Source organism: Corylus avellana, chromosome 8, assembly GCF_965113065.1.
Source record: "Corylus avellana chromosome 8, dhCorAvel1.hap1.2, whole genome shotgun sequence".
Lineage (NCBI taxonomy): Eukaryota > Viridiplantae > Streptophyta > Magnoliopsida > Fagales > Betulaceae > Corylus > Corylus avellana.
This window is the reverse complement of record NC_142497.1, coordinates 1,361,307-1,379,501: the sequence shown is the minus strand read 5'-3', so window position 1 is coordinate 1,379,501 and position 18,195 is coordinate 1,361,307. Positions and strand designations below refer to the sequence as shown.

The 18,195-nt window shown below is 36.6% G+C and overlaps 3 protein-coding genes across 3 annotated transcripts; all 3 read right to left on the bottom strand.

Annotated features, from left to right (window-relative positions):
- Window positions 1-144: 144 nt before the first annotated feature.
- LOC132164260 (pentatricopeptide repeat-containing protein At5g66520) lies at window positions 145-3,184 on the bottom strand. Its single transcript, XM_059574736.2, has 2 exons — window positions 2,371-3,184; window positions 145-2,116 (listed from the first exon to the last, which is right to left on the bottom strand). Exons 1-2 carry the CDS (start codon window positions 3,046-3,048, stop codon window positions 920-922), a joined length of 1,875 nt encoding a protein of 624 aa, XP_059430719.2. The 5' UTR covers window positions 3,049-3,184; the 3' UTR covers window positions 145-919.
- Window positions 3,185-6,090: 2,906 nt separating this feature from the next.
- On the bottom strand, window positions 6,091-7,675 carry LOC132163924 (uncharacterized). The gene has a single exon (XM_059574301.2). It carries the CDS (start codon window positions 7,423-7,425, stop codon window positions 6,307-6,309), a length of 1,119 nt encoding a protein of 372 aa, XP_059430284.2. The 5' UTR covers window positions 7,426-7,675; the 3' UTR covers window positions 6,091-6,306.
- A 499-nt stretch (window positions 7,676-8,174) lies between these two features.
- TOP6B (topoisomerase 6 subunit B) lies at window positions 8,175-16,294 on the bottom strand. Its single transcript, XM_059573486.2, has 19 exons — window positions 15,931-16,294; window positions 15,761-15,813; window positions 15,187-15,284; window positions 14,884-14,989; window positions 14,552-14,689; window positions 14,358-14,409; window positions 14,147-14,211; window positions 13,556-13,662; window positions 13,172-13,274; window positions 12,940-13,025; window positions 12,648-12,844; window positions 10,793-10,908; window positions 10,550-10,635; window positions 10,271-10,343; window positions 9,344-9,435; window positions 9,044-9,182; window positions 8,872-8,966; window positions 8,598-8,772; window positions 8,175-8,509 (listed from the first exon to the last, which is right to left on the bottom strand). Exons 1-19 carry the CDS (start codon window positions 16,025-16,027, stop codon window positions 8,363-8,365), a joined length of 2,025 nt encoding a protein of 674 aa, XP_059429469.2. The 5' UTR covers window positions 16,028-16,294; the 3' UTR covers window positions 8,175-8,362.
- Between the last annotated feature and the right edge of the window lie 1,901 nt (window positions 16,295-18,195).

Below are 18,195 nucleotides of genomic sequence, written 5' to 3'. Positions count from 1 at the left end.
AAGCTAAAAGCCCAAAAGAATTTTCTCTGCCTAATTTGGAAGAAACCTATGTTGATAGGTTATACTCCTGTGTCTAGTAAGAACGATATTAGGCTACATGTATTTTCAAACCAAAGATTGAGCGAAAGTGTTGTTCTTCTCCTCCTTTCTGCTCAAGTACAACAGAAGATATACGTAAGTAGGATGACTGGATTCCACTGTAGGAGGCGCTATAAGAAGATTGACCAAACCAAACATTTACAAGCTGAATAAACTCAGAGCTTCCCCATTTTGTCTGTGTTTGTATTTGACAGGGAAAAAGGAAAAAAGAAAAAAGAAAAAAAAAAGTTGCAAAAAATTGCCCTCTAGTTAATGGCTAAGGTGATCCCTGGCAGTGGCTCCAAAAATTTGTCTATCTGCTGCCTCCTGAAGCAGTTGTTTCTCCTCAATTGACTTCTACCATGCCTTGATTTATTTCTAGTGCGCCCCTGTTGAAACAGTCAGATGCCTGTGATGTTGACCCATGTCTTTGTTATCTATAGCTCTGTCTATTGGCTTTGATTCCTCCCACATCCTTGAGCAACCCTTAACCTTTAGAAGATCCTGTTTCATTTGGTGACTATGCAGTATCTTTCATGCCCTGAGGGAGCCATCTAAAGCAAATAAAAATAGGCTTGGTCTCCTCTCATGTAAAAGCCCATGCATCTCATCATTCCATTGAACACATTGCTCTTTGTCGTCAACCCGCTATGCAAAAGGATACTGCCACATTCACAAAGAAAGCACGGTTGTATTACCAACTCAAATTGTGCACCTTTTCAGCAGAAAAATAGCTGACAGAATGTAATGCAGAGGAGCCAAATTCTTGAAGATTTGGCAGGAAAGGAGGAAAACTTGCAATTTGAGATCAGCTTCGATTCATCACAAAGCAATCTTCATTCTACCAGTAGTCTTTACAAGAACAGATTCCATTTTTAAAATGGTGATACCTAATCCTGTCCCTGACAATAATCTCTCGATCATAAACCTTGGAGATGAACTTTGTTGCTTGGTGGCAATCCCCACAAACTCTTAAGTTCTTCACAATTCGAATTGGGGTTCCAGGTGCTGTGTTCATCAAACCAAAAGCAATGGCTAGCTTCTCACTATGCATTGACAGGGCTGTCTCTTTATCTTCCTCGTCATCAATATCAAGCAGAACTTCTCCAAATTCTGGAAAATACCCAGCAATTTTCAACTTAGCTGTCATCTCATCCAAGAACAGGTAGAGCTGCTTAGTTTGGGGATGTGATCTATCTCCAACAAGGAATTGATGGAACATACCCTTTAATTCGATGGAGCTGCAACCTGGGATTTTCTTTCTTCCATTTAATTTGATATTCTCTCTTACCATCTTTGCTTCATTCCATCTCCTGGAAGCAGAATAAATATTAGCCAATAGAACATGACAACCGATATGGTTAGGATCCAGTTCTTTCACTATCTTTCCTATTCGCTCTGCCCTTTTCATATCCTTATGAATTCTACAAGCACCAAGTAATGCTCCCCAAATGGCAGCATCTGGAGCCATTGGCATACTAGATATGATCTCTTCAGCTTCCTTCAAGAATCCAGCACGGCCCAGTAGATCTACCATACACCCATAATGCTCTATCTCTGGCTCAATTCCATAAGAAGTTGCCATGGACTCAAAATAACCTCTTCCCTCATCAATCATATTTCCATGGCTGCAAGCATTTAATAAGGCAACAAATGTGACTTTGTTCGGAGAAACTTTTTCAATCTTCATTTGTTCAAAAATATCAATCGCTTCCTTGGATTTTCCGTGCATTGCAAAACCACCAATCATGGCATTCCAAGGCCAAACCTTCCTCCTCAGACCACGTTCGTTGAAGAAAACCTTTGATGCAGATTCTATCTGTCCACACTTTGCATACATGTCTATGAGGCTAGCTAGTAGTTTCTCATTCATCTTGATGTCACATTTATCAATGTAAACATGGATCCACCTTCCTTGATCCAATGCCGCTAGATTTGCACAAGCAACAAGAGCACTTACCAGGGTAAACTCATTAGGTTTAGGACCTGCTTGCAGCATCTTATGGAAGAGATCCAAGGCCTCCATGAAACAACTCACCTACAGATAATAAACAATTCCTTTTTTTCATAAAGCCATCAGGCACAAAAATACTATATCAAAAGGAAATTTTGGACTGATAACTCCGTTTGCTAATTCGAAAATAATGGCATAATAATGACCGATATATTTTTTTGAATGAAAGGGAAACAATGCCTTGCCACAACATTCTTGACTGGAGATTGAAGAGTAAAACAAAAAAGCAATTGAAATGTACACAAATGTCATATTCATACTTTTATATACACTTTTACCTGAACGTAACCAGCTATTACAGTAGTCCATGATACAACATCACGTTCACGCATTAGGTCAAAAACCTCCATAGCTCGATCCATATCACCAGTCCCCACATACCCACTGACCAAAATATTCCATGAATACATATCCCGATTCACGCTCGTATCAAACACCCTTCTAGCCTCCTCAATGAAATCCCAATTGACATACATCCCAATCAACGCATTCGTAACAAACACATTGCTCTCCAACCCAGCTTTTATCGCGTGAACCCGAACTTGCTCGCCCTCCAATACCACCAACCCGTTACCACATGCTTTAAACACAAACACAAAAGTGTACCGATTAGGCAAAAGCCTCAAACCCCGGATCATTGACCGAAATATAATAAGAGAATTACGGGAAGAAGTGGGTGAGAGTGAATGAGCTTTGATCATGGTGTTGTGGAGGAAAAGGTCAGGATAGGGAATTTGATCAAACACTTGATGGGCATAATGGACAGAAGCAAAGCTTGAGAAAGTGAGCTTCTCGAGGAGTTTATTCGCTGGGATAGGTTGTTGGATGAGGCCGGTGGTGATCAGTTGGGCATGAGCTTGCTTGGCTTGCTCCATTGATTTGCATGAATCAAGAAGAGAGAAGGGTTCGTGAATTGAATTTAAGGGCTTTCTGAAGGTGGAGTAACAACGTCTCATTTTAACGGTCAAAATTTCAGAAGCGGCGGGTGCTTTTGGCTAATGCCACTCCTGAGAAAGTACTCTTTGATTGTATTAAGCGCGGGAAATTGGACTTAATAGGCCAACGCGATTGTTTTTGTTTTTCTCAGATAAAAGAAAAGAATATAAGATCCTGTTGAAAAAAATATATATTTGTTTTCTATTTTCAAATATATATATATATATATATATATATATATAAACGCAAACACTCCTAAAAAAAAAAAAAAAAATTACATTTATATCACATCAAAACATTTAAAAAAAAAAAAAAAAATTACATTTATATCACATCAAAACATTTAAAAAAAAAAAAAAAAAAAAACACTGTCAATGCAACTTAGTGTTTTTTTTAAAAAAAAAAAATATTTTGATGTGATATAAATGTGAATCTTTTGTTTTTTTTTTAAGAGTGTTTGCGTTTATATATATATATATATATATATATATATATATAAACGCAAACACTCCTAAAAAAAACAAAAGATTCACATTTATATCACATCAAAACATTTTCTTTTCGTTTTTTTTTTTTTATATAAAAAAAGCCCTAAGTTGCATTGACAAAAAGAGCCAATGATCGGGGGCATATCTCTTTGCTATTAAAAAACAAAACGACAAGTGACCATGGCATTAGGACGAGAATTCAACTTTTCACAATGGAGAATCACTTACACAAGCCTAATTAGTATTAGCTGCATAGATAGACTTAAGTCAAACTATGATTCAATTGGTAAGGCTTCAATTTAATCTATGGTGTTATAATTTCGACAACATTTACTTCCAATATGTACCTGTTTTTCAACTCTTAAAAAGCATTTTCACTTCAATCTTTAAATGGTATAAGAACTTAATTATTGTACCAATTATCGACGGTCCCGTTAAGCTTGCAAGAGAATTGTAATAAAAGTTGTAATACAAATGAGCTGATCCCACATTTATGACCTACCTCATTTTTATTTAGCTAGACCTACGTCGGTTAGTTGCCAAAAGTTATAATCGTTTTACTGCACACACTGTGTCATTGCCCCAATTAAGTCTAATCATGCCAATTCTTGTCATCATCTCCATCAAAGTATACCGGCGCCCTCAGCTTCCCAGCATTAGCCAACTCAGCATCAGCTATGGCTCCTGCATCACAAAAACATGAAGTCTAAATAATAAACAAATAACTTGAATGCACTAATTTACATTATTTCATAAACCGTTAGATGCAACAACATTAAATTATGACCATGAAATCGTTCATCTCCATTTCAATTAAAATCGAGAAGATCCTTGTCCCCAATTCAAATATGTGCTTGCATTTGAAAATGTTCATGTAAGAGAAGATGTGAGCCGCATAAAATAAGAGAGAAATTAGCTGAATGTAACTTAAAAAGAATGGTAGAATGTAAGTCATTAACTAGTTTGGCACAAACTTCAGAAGTCAACTAAATGTCAGATAGATGAGGATGCCTAAAGACCGCAGAGGCATGATATTGGAATAAGCTACATACACAAATATCTAAGTGAGCAAAGAATGATGCAACGTAGGCCATTTAAGTTGGTTGTGAAACATATGCATAAGCCTTTTATTGTATTAGTAAACATACTGCATAAGGTATCAATAATAGAAAAACAAATCCAAACAAATGATAAATCCATATGCATGATTCTTGAACCTAACTAGACCAAGATCTATGTTGAGAAGAAAAACCTAAGGTATCACAGTCCTCTCTATAGTCACTTTGTCCAAGAAGAATTGGAAGTAACAGGGTGAAAGATGGCTTCCAAGTACAGGAACACTACTAGTAAGGATCATATTTACGCGATTAACATACCTGCAAGGAGGATGTGGTCAACAGTGAAAGTTGTGTTAGGCACTAGAACTTAAGGTCCAAAATTTCAAATTTCTGTGCTTACTCACGGTCAAGGGTACTCCATGGAACATGTGTCATTGCAGCCATTTCAGCATCAAATTTACTTTCCAGGCCATGCATTAGGGTTGCCAATTCATCCTGCACAATAGAATTACTTCTCTAAACATGAAGAGAAGAATAGCCATGGCATGATTTATTTATGAGGTAGTCAGTGCCTGCACTTTGACTAGTGCATATTTATTATCAAGCATCTCCTCGAGCTGTTTCCTGGAAAGACAAGACCATTATATCACAATCTCAGGTTCTACACAATATTATCCAATATGTGTAGAACCTAAGAGTAAAGCATTACACCTTATTTTCACCCTTTCTCTACTTTTCCAAGAATATTAAGGAAACGAAATTTGAAGATAAAAATTAAAAAGGAACAATGAAATCGAGAAAGATGCAGACTGCATTGTAATTAAAAAAAAAAAAATGTGAACCAAGTGTGAACCATTTGGATTTGGTTCCTCGAATAGAATTCCTATTATACCAAGCGTGAACCATTCTTAATCCTTTACCACATTAAAACAAACCACTTATTTCTAATACTATGCTAAGATTCATATATCCTGAGTCAGATCAGAAGAAAAGATGTCCTGCATCATATAGTCTGTTACAGATTGATGACAAAACCAAAAGATCGATAATCATAATTCCATTTCCAATTGTATAAAGGAAACCTGAAAGTGTTGGCATTCAAGAGCCGCAAAAGACTTGGGCCATTAGAGAGTAAAAAACAACAGGAGTGACTACATATGATCTACTAACAGATAAGCTACCTATAGCTGTGCATCTGCCTTGTTATGTTGTCGTTTTGAAGCCATAACTTGAAGCTGCTCAACAGCAGAGACTGACATAGCATGGAAAAGGGTGTTAAAGTGAGAATTTACATATGAAGATCACCATCATAAGTACCCCAAATCCATGATAAATAGCTAAGATGATTGTATGCACATTAAAATGTTATATTTCAATGCTAATTCAGGGTATATATATATATATATATATATATATATATATATAAAATGATAAAGAGCAGAAGCAAAGAGTGATTTAAAGTCTAATACCAAGAGTTAATTTAATCACTTCAAGAGGATCCTTGCTTCCAATTAGATGAAAGGTAAATTTTCATTCATTCCTTGATGAGCCATACGGCATCTACAAGCTTTTAACAAGACACAGGAAATAGAAAATGGGAGCTTAACAATCTCCATTGTTTTCGACACTAGAATATCAGACTCGGCACGACTAGTACAAAAGCAGGAAAGCATGAAATTGATGACAAATAAATAAAAACTTAAAATTAGGATCATATCAATGCGCTTAATCTTTACTTTTTTCCCTTTTTTTTCCCCTGTACAGTAGTAGCTGTTCTCACTCTTCGTTTCCGTGTCAAAGCAAACTCTCCAAATTTATGACCAACCTTTTCTTCAGTGATCTTACAACGAATATGATTTTTTCCATTGTAAACTCGGAAGACGCAACCAACGAATTCCGGCAAAATAGAAGATCTACGGGACCAAACTTTCCTGTTCATAAGAAGATCTTTCTTCTTCTTATTTTTCAGCAGAAATGCATCAACAAAAGCGGGCTTCCATATGGATGATCGTCCTAGCTTGTTGTTAAGGACCTCTCTTACAGCCTTTTCATCGGGCAAAAATCCCTCATTCTTCATCTCCTCCAGAAATTCCCTTGCCTCTTCCAGCTTCTTCTCCTTGGACAAGGCCTCAAGCACGGCCGTGTAGGTCGCCGCATTGGGCGTCATCCCTTTGCCCAACATTTCCATCACATACTTCTTGGCGTCCCCAGTGTATTTAGAATCCGTAGTTAGCCCCTTAATAAGAGCCGTGTAAGTGTAGGCATTGGGGGCAATCCCTGAGGCCAGCATGCGCAAATACACCCTGAGAGCCTCATTGGGCTGGCCGGCATTGACATAAGCCTCCATGACGGAGGTGTGTGCCACCACGTCGGGTATGGGACCATTGTCCTTGATCAGAGCGGAGAGTTCCGAGGCCTCATGGGTGAATCCATCTTTGGACAAACCGTCGAACATCTTGAGGGCATTGCTGAGCATGCCTTCTTTGGTCCTCGCGTTGCTGAAAATTTTCAGTAAGTCTTTTGGGTCCTCGGTACTGATCTCAGTGATTGCTTTTGGGGTGGATAATCTGGTTTGTACGCTGATCTCGGCGGTTACTTGGGCGGAAAATAATCTGGCTTGTCTGTGAATCGAAGGAAATGTTATTGGAAGCACTGCTCCAGAATGCCCTCTGCTTGGAAAAGCGGAGCTTATGCTGCGTGCTGATGCTGGCAATAGGGATGCCGATGGACATGGAGGTGAGGCATGGAATGTTGAGAGGCGCCTACAAAAGATCAGAGGGAGAGAGGGAGTAGTGTTTGACGCCCGCAAAAAGGCCCGAGTCCGACGAGATATCAATGTTGTGCCCGCCATTGAGAATCCTACCTCACTGTTGTAGCAGTAGAAACAAAAGTTTGCAGAAACAAATATTGCAAAAAAAAAAAAAAATTATGATCTTGAAGATGGGGGGAATTAGGAGTGTACTGGGGAAGTGCGCGTAGCGGCGGCCGGCGACGAGACGAGGGAGAGAATAGATGGATGAAGCAGACGGCTGAGATTTCTCCGAGGTATTTTAAGGGAAAAATTGCTTGGTACACGTGGTTTGGCACATGACAACTAAGTGTCTTAACCATTTCCATTACGAATGGAAATGGTTTAATTAAGAGAATTTAAACATCCGGTTTAATTAATTAGAAAAAAAAAATCCGGTTTAATAAATTTATTTTTATTTTAGTTACCTTTTTTATTTTTATTTTTTTGTAAAAAAGAGCTCTTACATCTCCCAGCCTATTTTAGCTATTTACTTTTACTATTTTATTTAAATATTATTTTTAATAATTTCTTTATTCTTTATTGAGAGAAAAAAAAAAATGTTAGAGATTAACAAATGCTTTGTTTTTACATTTAGTAAATAAAGCAGCTCACAAAATATTTTTTAAAAATTGTTGAGCCTAATAATCTTACTTTACTTTCATTTTAACATTCCAACTTGCCAAAATAACATTTGACTAGCCGGATGATAATGGTCTAATCTACGGGGTAGCAAATTATCCAAAATAATAAGCAGTTGCAACCTTCTCAGAATCATAAATCAAAACCTGCTTTTGCTTAAAAATGGAAACAATCAAAACATTTTCTGGTTCTTGATACAATACAGATTTACAATCAGTCTCCAACATTTAATTCTATTTCTTTTAATAATTTGATACAAGAAAAATAGTTGATGAGAGTAACCTGTATGAAGACAATAATGAATTTTCTTTGGCTACCTTACAGAACTAAAAAAAGGTTAAAGGTTAGCAGGAAATGACTACTGGAAGAGTCTAAAAACAAAGATGGGACTATGTAAGTCAATGAACTTATTTTCAGCTTCCAGTGACTGTATATACATAGCTTCTCTGGGTTCTTCACTCACTCCACTCTGTGTAGCATACTCCAATGCCATCTCATAGTCCACCTGCAAATATAAGTGAAAATGTCACTCCAGAACACATCATTGGATAGGTTTCCAGAAAACCCAATTCTCATACAAGTTGAGAGCTCACCTGCTCAACATGTTGAGCGAGCTTTTCCCTTAATGTTTCTTTTGTAATCAAACGAGAAGAGACTTTCTTTAATAGTTCAGCATCCTCATCATCATAACGCTTCTTCTTTGATACATGAGACTGTGCCATATCTTTCAAAACATCATACACAGCACCTGTAGCATCAGGGATATACCTGCCAACACATAGAAATTTGATTTCGGTTCATGCAAACAGGAAGAATAAAATCATTTAGTAGACTCATGCATAGAGGACAGACAAGTATTGGATTTACCTGTTTAAATTTCGTTTTCTCTCCTGCTGCTCCCGTGCCTGCATCTTCTTCATTATTTTGGATTTTAGCTGGATGCAACATTGCTGAATAGCAGACTGGAGAAACGCTGCTGTTAGTTTACTTGATCTTTTGTTTTTTCTCTGGAGATACATGAAAACAGAAAAATCCCCACCTTGACAGCAGTAGCTATTTCACTTATGTCATCTCCAATATACTCTTTCCCTGTGCCTTTAAAGGGGATTTTTGTGCTCACAACGCTCACAAAAACACCAATTTTATCCTGTGTATGATTGATCTTGTAACTACTCCAACTGAAAAAAGATATTTCAGTGAAATTCTGCAACTTTTCTCATTGCCAGACGTATCATGACAAAAACTGACCCCCACATCTCATTCCCCGCCACACACACACAAAAAAAAAAAAAAAAAGGAAGCAAAGAAATTATTCATTCAACTGCTGAGTACATCTTACTTGATTCTCTTAAGGGCAGTCCTGGTGACAACATCAGCACCTTGCTCAAAAAGAAGTGGAATGCGGTTTGCAAATCGGAATATGTTCAAACCCTGCAATTAAAACTGGCATTATATGCTTCATAAATATTGAGTCATTGATCGAATGACTAGAGAATAAAGAGTATAACCGTCTGACTAGCTTTTCATTGGACCAAATTAATGGTTAAGCAACATACCATGCTCAAGATAATAGCAAGAGTTAGGATACACTTCCATATTTTTAGTTAATCACGTCCCACAGTTACTGTCAATATGTGCAAGTGTGTGTGAGTAAAGTCTTACACTTTTTATTGCTTCTCCTGCCGCTTACATTGTCCACTGCTAACAACAGATTAACTATACATCATAATAAAGTTCTAAGAAGCTTGCCAGAAGAATGGTATTCTATGTGCTATTCTTACTAGGATCATAAACATTCCTCAATTGGTTAAGCTTCATGTAGGTAAATAGCAAAGGATGGGTGCAGACCTGTAATCCAAGTGAATTTGTACAAGGACCTTCTCCACATACGAATTATTGTCAACTTGAATTATATACGCATACAGTAAAACGGTAGACTGTATTCACACACGTTTAAGGGCAGAGTACATGCCGCATCAACAAATAGAACCTTGTTGTCAAGAGTATACCAAAAATTCTACATTTATACACTACACCAACAACTCCTTTATTGTCGTCTGAAAAAAAAAAAAGCCTTTAGGAATCATAATAGAGGCAAAAAAGAGAACAGTGCCTCCTTTTCCTCTATTTTTATCAATTAACTTTTTTACTTACTTAGTTCAACTAGTGTCTTTAAGAAAGCAACACACCGAAGAATAATATCATATCTAAAACTCTTGCAGCTTCTGTAATTTATTTAGCTATTTGTGTAGAGTGTCTCACGCACATGCTTAACATCTTTTCCTCCCACACTGACACCAGCTTCCACAATGAATGGGTGGCCTTCAAATACTTGAGCACTGTATGTAACAGTAAACGAGAAAAGTCACATTTATGAAAAAAAAAACAATTAAAAAACTAAAAATAATTAGCAGAAGAACGATCTGACTCTAACAACATATATTTTACTTCAACTAGAAAAGAAATATACTAGCATACTATTTGTACAATTCATTTTCACAGAAGAATGAAAAAGAAGCAGATCTAAAAAACATTCAAACACAACCTGCCTGAATAAGTTGCAACAATGTCTGGATGCAGCTCCTTTATAATGCCAAGACGAAGATTGTATTCGCCTGCAGGACTAAGACACTGAAAAAAGGTTGTAAGCAATGTGCCAAACTAGAAAAATAACATGTGAAGGACTATGAATGAGAAAGATACGTAGAAATCAAAACAAACTTGAAAATGAAAATGACATGGAAATGAAACGAACAGAATAACTTAGGACCATAGACCAAGAGCTTACATCACCACTAGGGTCATCAAACTTAGCTTGACGAAACAACTGATGGATGCGAACTATTTGTTGAGATGTCAGAGACTTGGCAGCCATTTTTGGGCTAAACTCTGGGCCCATTTCTCCTACAAAAGTCAATAGAGCATCACTACCATGAATCAACTTCAGCGTCTAAGAAGGAAACCAACAATAACAGAGGACACAATCAAATGTATTCAAAATTTGATGGAATGACTGTTCAGATTTAAGCAACATCTCAACAGTTCAAACTATCAAAATGAAGCTTCAAACTTGTCCATAGCAAGATACATATCACTGTAACATGCTATGGAGGGAAAGAACATTAGCTTTCTTTTTCCCTTTTTTTTTTTTTTTTTTGTTGGTTTGTATGGGGGGACAGACGACATAAAGCTGAATGACACTTTTAGCACTACATTTTAGGGGTGAAAAACTTGTGTCAAACAAACTAATGATACATATGATACGGAAGTTGAAGAGTCGTGAAGACATGAAACAATTTTAGGAAATATGAAATTTCTAAAATGAAATTCACTTCTATCAACAATTTTAGGAAATATCCCACATATTCTCACTTCATTGTGTGAAATCTGGTATAGGGAAGCCATGTAAGTTTGCATGACACTTTCAAAATTGAACTAAGAAAGTGAACCTTTATGTGGTAATTTCCATATAAACATTTGTGACAGTCCGCCATTTGGTTCCATGTTATCCAGCAGCCTACCCTTTTAAGGGTTTATAGAGTAAATTCTCTGATTTTGGTTGAACTCATAGCAACTTAAAGTGGTACGGCAGCAAAGCGTTTTATCAGCTAGGCTTAAGATCTAAAATCTAGATGGTTGTTTTCTTGTACAAAAGAGAAGATCCATACTGAATTTGATCTCAATCTGGATGACCCGGAAAACAGCAAAAGGTAAGTGACTATCATGAAGTAGTACATGAATGGAAAGTTTGGAAAAGGTATTCACATTCTTGTCACCCTAAATAGATAGAAGGTGGTCAACATCTTGGCTTCCCCGCAAAGAACCACTCAGACAATTATTTGGGATGATGATATTCCTGAATTAGATGCATAAAAGTGAGGCTCTTATTAATCTGTACGACTATATAAGAGTTGGCAGTAATGAACTTCTAAAATATTGATTTCCAGCGTCTACTATCAATCATGTTTAGCAGGTGGGGTTGATCATTATGCCACATCCAATATTATCTCTTTTCCCTTTTCCCAATCAAAATTGGAATATACTCAAAAAGCTCCTTCAGTGCACGTAGAAAAGAATAACAAGAAAGATGAACTTGAATCTAGTAGCGAAGGCAACAGAAAAGGCATCATTTGTTTTTGATAAGCAGAAAAAAGCATCATCTGTTCGTTTCACCAGCAAGGTAAATTATTGAAGCATAAGATGATTATTGTTCGATATCTTTTTTCAAAAGCAACACACAAATTTCTTTATCATGCCAAGGCATATGTGATCCTGCCTGAGGGGTTGTATTATTTTATGACTTTTAACGTGGGGAACTGGTATGTATTAAATGAGTGTTGCTCACTGAATTTTTTTCACACTTATAATCCTTATGTTGTTATATTAATGACTGTTTCAAGTTCTCCTGCCACTTTGCCAACTATCAGTTTCTCCAACATACAATTATACAGAATATGCTCCTCTCCACATTCATCATAAAAGTTGGACACTATGAAGTTCTATTCTAACTGATTATAGAAACAAAAGGGTATCTTTTTCATAACTTGTTTGATTATCAATGTAACCATAACAATACAGCAGTGGGCATTATATGCTAACTTGCTTAACTGCTTGACTGATAAAATTTAGTTGCCAATTCTTACCAATCAATCGTTCAGCATATGATTTAGGTATATTCACAAACTCATGCTGCAGAAACTGCAAAAGGTTCTGTTTGGAAGTTTCTGTGATCAGGCGTTTGATTAGCAGCAAATCAACAGAGGAGGGATGGTGCTTTGTTTCGAGAGGAACTGGAGGCATTACATCTGTTCTCCTGGCAAATCTTATTGTGACATTCTTCCTACACAAAAAGCAACATGGCAAGTAGAACCCAAAGAGGTGAAGACAATTATGTGCATCTGTGATGGTTTTGGGGAGAGAGAGAGAGAGACATACTCGGGTACATCTGAGACAAATTTAAAAAGGAATTGGGCATAAGGGGTTATGACAGCTATTTGTCGCATGTAATGCAAGATCTTGGACTGCACAAGCCCAAAGAAAACTTTTTAGTTAACAAAACATACCCCCATCAGTTTGTTCTCATGTATCATTTCAAACATGATGAAAATGTGGTGCAAAACTTTAAAGCGTTACAGCAGTTCCGGAGCTGCAATGATTGATTACATACGCGGTAAGTTGTCCAATTTCCCTCAATGACTACTTGAATTTCAGCTCCATGCCACCGAACCTTGCTGTCCCGTTTTTCATGTACATGAATGTGAGGAATATTCCTGAATATTTAAATGAAGCTATCTTTATGAGTATGAACAAAAGTCAAACCCTAGAGCACAATTCTGTAATGGTTAAAGCTTATAAAATGTTCCAGAAATCATTCATAAAGAGTAGAAAAAAAATTCCAGAAACAATACATAAAACTTCATATAAAATATCAAGATGCCCTATAAAACATATCTATATATACACATAAAAATATGAAAATTTGTATATGCATATGTGGAATACATATATACTTTGCAAAAGCTTTGTGTCCTTTAAAATAATCAAGTCATACCGATGAATATCTATATCCAGTCTGCAGAATGAAACATAATTTTGGCCCTTCATTGATGACAAGATCTCTATAGGAAGTCCTGTACTCATCTTAGACCAAATCAATGCCTGCATAAGTGAATACGAGTCCAATTACATTACATTCTGCACTTCGATTATCAGGAGGACAAGCATAGAAACTACATTATGCAAATAAGCTTCTGTTTGTGGGGCTCTGTAAGCTAGAAGGTTCCTTCACATTGCATTCTGTACGGGCACATTTGGATGTCCTATAAATAGTCTATCAACCCTAATATCATTTTATGTAGAAAATTTCATCTTCATAGGGACATTAGAGAAATGCACTTATATAACTGGTATTAAAAAATAATAAAAGTTGGAATTTTTTGATATCCTAAAACAGAACATATACCCAGATTTGGTGAAGACTTAATTTTTATCAAGGTCCCATTCAAGGTGATTTATCCATACCTTGAAATTCTATGAAAAACACAGTGCAGTTATTCAATTTCCATAGGTTCATGTGTATAACAAATACAACTAGAAAAGATGCAGAGCCATGCATGTTGGCAAGATAATGTCAAAATATTACCATCTTTGCACCAAGACCAAACTTTCCCCGCGTTTGCTTTAAGCCATATTTTGTCCCAGACAGAACTGCATGAATAAATATGCCATACCGTTGCAACTAGCTTTAAGAAGTCTAAAGAAGTGTATATGCTCATCTATTTAAGAAAACTATTCAAATCCATTTGTAGACAAATCTGTAATCAAATGGAAACTGGAGCTAGCAAGAGTGGAACCTCGTCCAAACATATTTGGGATGTCATCGTGTGGCATTCCTCTCCCATTATCCTACAGTTAAAATCATTTACGGACATTTAAGACTTCAGAGACAAGTTTGAAATTGGTCCATAGATCAGACCAATATAATCAGCAAATCAAGACAGTGAAAATTACAAACATGGTAGAAGGTCAAGATGGAAAGTTGGCACACCTTGCATGTCACCTTGTAAAATGAAGCCTCAGCTCGACCCTTCATACCCTTTGATACTGGAGGTTCTTTGACTTTCTTCCCAAGGGAAGCATTCTTTGTTTGTATTTCTTGAGCTCGAGCTTGCTTGGACAGTCGTTTCTGATGCCAGAAAACAAATGACAACATAGTAAATACATAGGATTAAGGACCAAAAAAAAAAAAAAATTGAAGAAGAAGAAGAAGAAGAAAGAAAAAAAAAAGACAGAAACAAATTGTTCACATTTTCCTACTTATTTTCACAAAATTTAACAAAAACGAACACCAAAACAAATTCACATCAGACGCATACATACCTCTCGAGCCTTAGCTGTTTCATAGTCATCATATAATGCCTCATCAACACGTTCACGATCAACAAGACCAATCATAGAATTATACTTGCTTTTCCCTATCTCTTCGCTGCAAGGGCCAAACCAATTTGAAAAACAACATTACATAGATCCATGCTTACGTATTACTGTCTGGAACAACACCCCACTGAAAGCCACACTTCTTATGCATATCATTTATCCTTGACAAAGTGAATATACATTCCCAAGTATTATGTATGCATAATCATATGGTTTTGCATGCTCTCTGTTCATAAACATACTTACATTGTTACTTCCACCACAGGAAGCTCAGATATGGACTCTGCAGAATCAAGTGAGTTCTCAACAAGTTCTCTAACAGTAGTGTAAAGGCATTTCCCAGGCTGAAATCCAAAAAATTACAATGCGAAACTTCAAAAATCCGAAACAGAATTGGAGGAAACAAACCAAAATAACATAAGAAACAATAGAAACGCATTACTTCAAATTCCACATTTCTTAAATAGAAATGTAAATGCAGAATTATTCACGAACCCCATCCAATTCGCCCAAATCTCTGAACACTTGGCTGTTAAGAAACTACAATCTCAAACTGTTTTTTTCTTTTGGCTAAAAATTTAGTAAATTCTCAACTGAATTATTGAGAAACTATCAAAATTCGGATTCTGAATTTCCCACCTTCATAATTGAAATTTGTTTCGAGCAAAATTCACCTCAACTCAATTGCCACAAATCCGATCGACATAGAGAAAAACCAATTTCCATCTTTACATCACTCTTAGCACAAAAATTGCTTAACATCTATTAAAAAGCAAAAGAAACTGCAAAATTATTCAAAAATTAAGTAAATAAAACTCACATTATCAAACCCAGCAATGTTCTTGTTCTCTGCGAAGAACTCAGCTGGGGACTCTGCAAACAGAAAAAACAAAAAATCATTCCTATATATACATACACTAATACATATATATATATATATATATATATATAGAGAGAGAGAGAGAGAGAGAGAGAGAGAGAAAGACTGACTCTGCTTGAGAAGGCTTTCCTTAGCTTTTCTAGGGGTTTTCGATTTGCCTTTCTTCGGCTCCGGTGGACTCTCGCTGCTACCTCCGGTGGTCTCCATGGAAATGCCGCCAAAAATTTCAGCTCCGAGAGCTTTGAAACGAAGAAGAAGTAGAGCACGCAAACGGAACCGTAGCTAGGGCTTGTACTGGCGAGTTTCGCTTGGGTGTTCTCCTTCGCGTACCGGATGATTTTGTTGCTGGTCAGCTTTAGGCGATTTGTTTCTATCGGACGGTCAGGATTTCTCCTAACGCGATATAATTGTTTCTGAAGTTGATTGACGGTGTTCGATCCACGATAAAGAAAAGTGTAACTAAAACGTTCTATAAACTAAAATCGTACGCCAATTTCCCGCCAGCTTATATGCCTTTAATGCATTGCAAGAGCATTTCCATTGGCGCCATTGTTATATTCAATTTAATAATTTATATAGAACCTCCAAAACCGACATAAACTTTAACAATTATTTTGATCGATAATCTCGGATAAAGATTTCAACAATTTTGTTGTTTGATTGCTAGCAATTCGAGTAACAAATGTGAAAGAATTCTTACGAGCCTCATTTGTTTAAATAAGTTTTAGGCGGTCCGTTTTACTGCTCAGGCAGATGAATTTCATGTTCTCATAAAAGCCTTCTAACGTTTACTACCGAAATTACAAATCGCTGAAGATTCAGATTTCAAAATCCCATGGTGAAAGAAGAATTGGGTGTGGTGTTAAAGAAGATGAAAAAGCATCCCATCTATTTTTTATGCTCATTCACACCCACTATCAAATATTGAGATTCTCTTGTGTCGAAACGCTCATAGTCTCATACAACATTACCCTTTCTTTGTCATTAATTGTCAACAATTGACAAAGTCATCCAGCAAAGTTGTTGGTAGCATCCAACTGGAATTGGCAACTTGCCATGGCAATAATTTAAGCAAGGCAAGAGTTGCTGTACGGCTTCGATTCTTCCAACTCAATCGAGCGATCGAGAGAAAAAAGACATTAACAGTGAAACTCTCTCAGATTTTGGTTTGGGCAAAACATCAAACACTAGGAGGTTCTGCCGTCCGGGCATGGGCAGCTAGCTAGCTAGCGTGGTTTGATACAGACATCAAGACATCCCAGCCAATGAAACCGTGACGCAAGTTTGTCCGATTCGTACGTGGTGCAGCAGAGATCTAGATCGATCGACACCAATGTGGTCCAAGATCCGTGTGATTGAAGCCCGTTAAACAAGATTCCAAAATACATTTTTGGCTTTTTGAATTAACAAAAGTTGCAGACGGAAACATTATTTCCACACTGTGGTACCAAAGCATGGCCATTGGCCGGTGTCTTGTGCTTTATTACAATTTGTTGTTGTTGCTTTGTAGTTTGTACTTATTCATCACCTTGTGTTGTCACTTTCTGAGAGTGCCAAAAATCGCATTATTTTGGTGATGTGCTATATCTCTGCTGCTTCTGTAAGCACAAATTCCATAAACAAATAGGAGAATAAAACCACTCAGGCATACCCTACAAAAGTACTATAAACCTACAACATAATAATTCCTGTAAACTATGATTCAATCCAACTTAAAATGAGCTTATGCGGTTCTCCCCTTCTTGTAATTGGTTTTTATAGACAAATGCTATTATAGTCACGTTCAAATAAAGTAGTCGGAAGTACAAAAAGGCCTTATCATTCTCTGAAGCTAAAAATCTCCAAAACTCTAACGACAGTCTATTCTTTTGGAAAGAAAAAAGAAATAAAACCACTTACGGCCTACCCTCAAACATAATAAAATTCATGAGGTGCCAATCAGCCGCCAACATTAATATATATGATGCATGTCTTATATATATATATATATGTTTTTGATAAGTGCATGGCTTAGCACTAATTAATCAAAGTGGAATATTATAATTAGGTGGCACATCGTGAGGAATCATCTATCCATTTTTCAACGGGGAAGGGTATAGGTGAGGTGATAGTGACGGGAGTGTTGAAGATTATTAAATGCACGGCTTTAGAAGCAATTGACTATTGGCGTTAATTAAGGCGTGTAGTATTGTTAATTTTGACTTAATTAACCTTATCTCCTATATATATATCTTTCTTGAATACCATGGTTTTCCTTAAATGAGTAATGGGTATATATATGGCATGGACGTGTTAATTAATTATACGACTTTTCACGTTATCGCGTGGAAACATTGGCTCAAATATTATTTAACTTTCATTTGACTGCAAAATAG

Bases quoted from the DNA above. Each gene is read 5' to 3' on its own strand.
- LOC132164260 (XM_059574736.2), bottom strand. From the start codon at position 3,048: ATGAGACGTTGTTACTCCACCTTCAGAAAGCCCTTAAATTCAATTCAC. The intron at 2,117-2,370 runs GTAAAAGTGTAT...TATTATCTGTAG, and splicing joins TAATAGCTGGTTACGTTCAG to GTGAGTTGTTTCATGGAGGC.
- LOC132163924 (XM_059574301.2), bottom strand. From the start codon at position 7,425: ATGGCGGGCACAACATTGATATCTCGTCGGACTCGGGCCTTTTTGCGG.
- TOP6B (XM_059573486.2), bottom strand. From the start codon at position 16,027: ATGGAGACCACCGGAGGTAGCAGCGAGAGTCCACCGGAGCCGAAGAAA. The intron at 12,845-12,939 runs GTATGTCTCTCT...CTTTTTGTGTAG, and splicing joins TTTGTCTCAGATGTACCCGA to GAAGAATGTCACAATAAGAT. The intron at 10,636-10,792 runs GTAAGCTCTTGG...ACCTTTTTTCAG, and splicing joins TTGATGACCCTAGTGGTGAT to TGTCTTAGTCCTGCAGGCGA.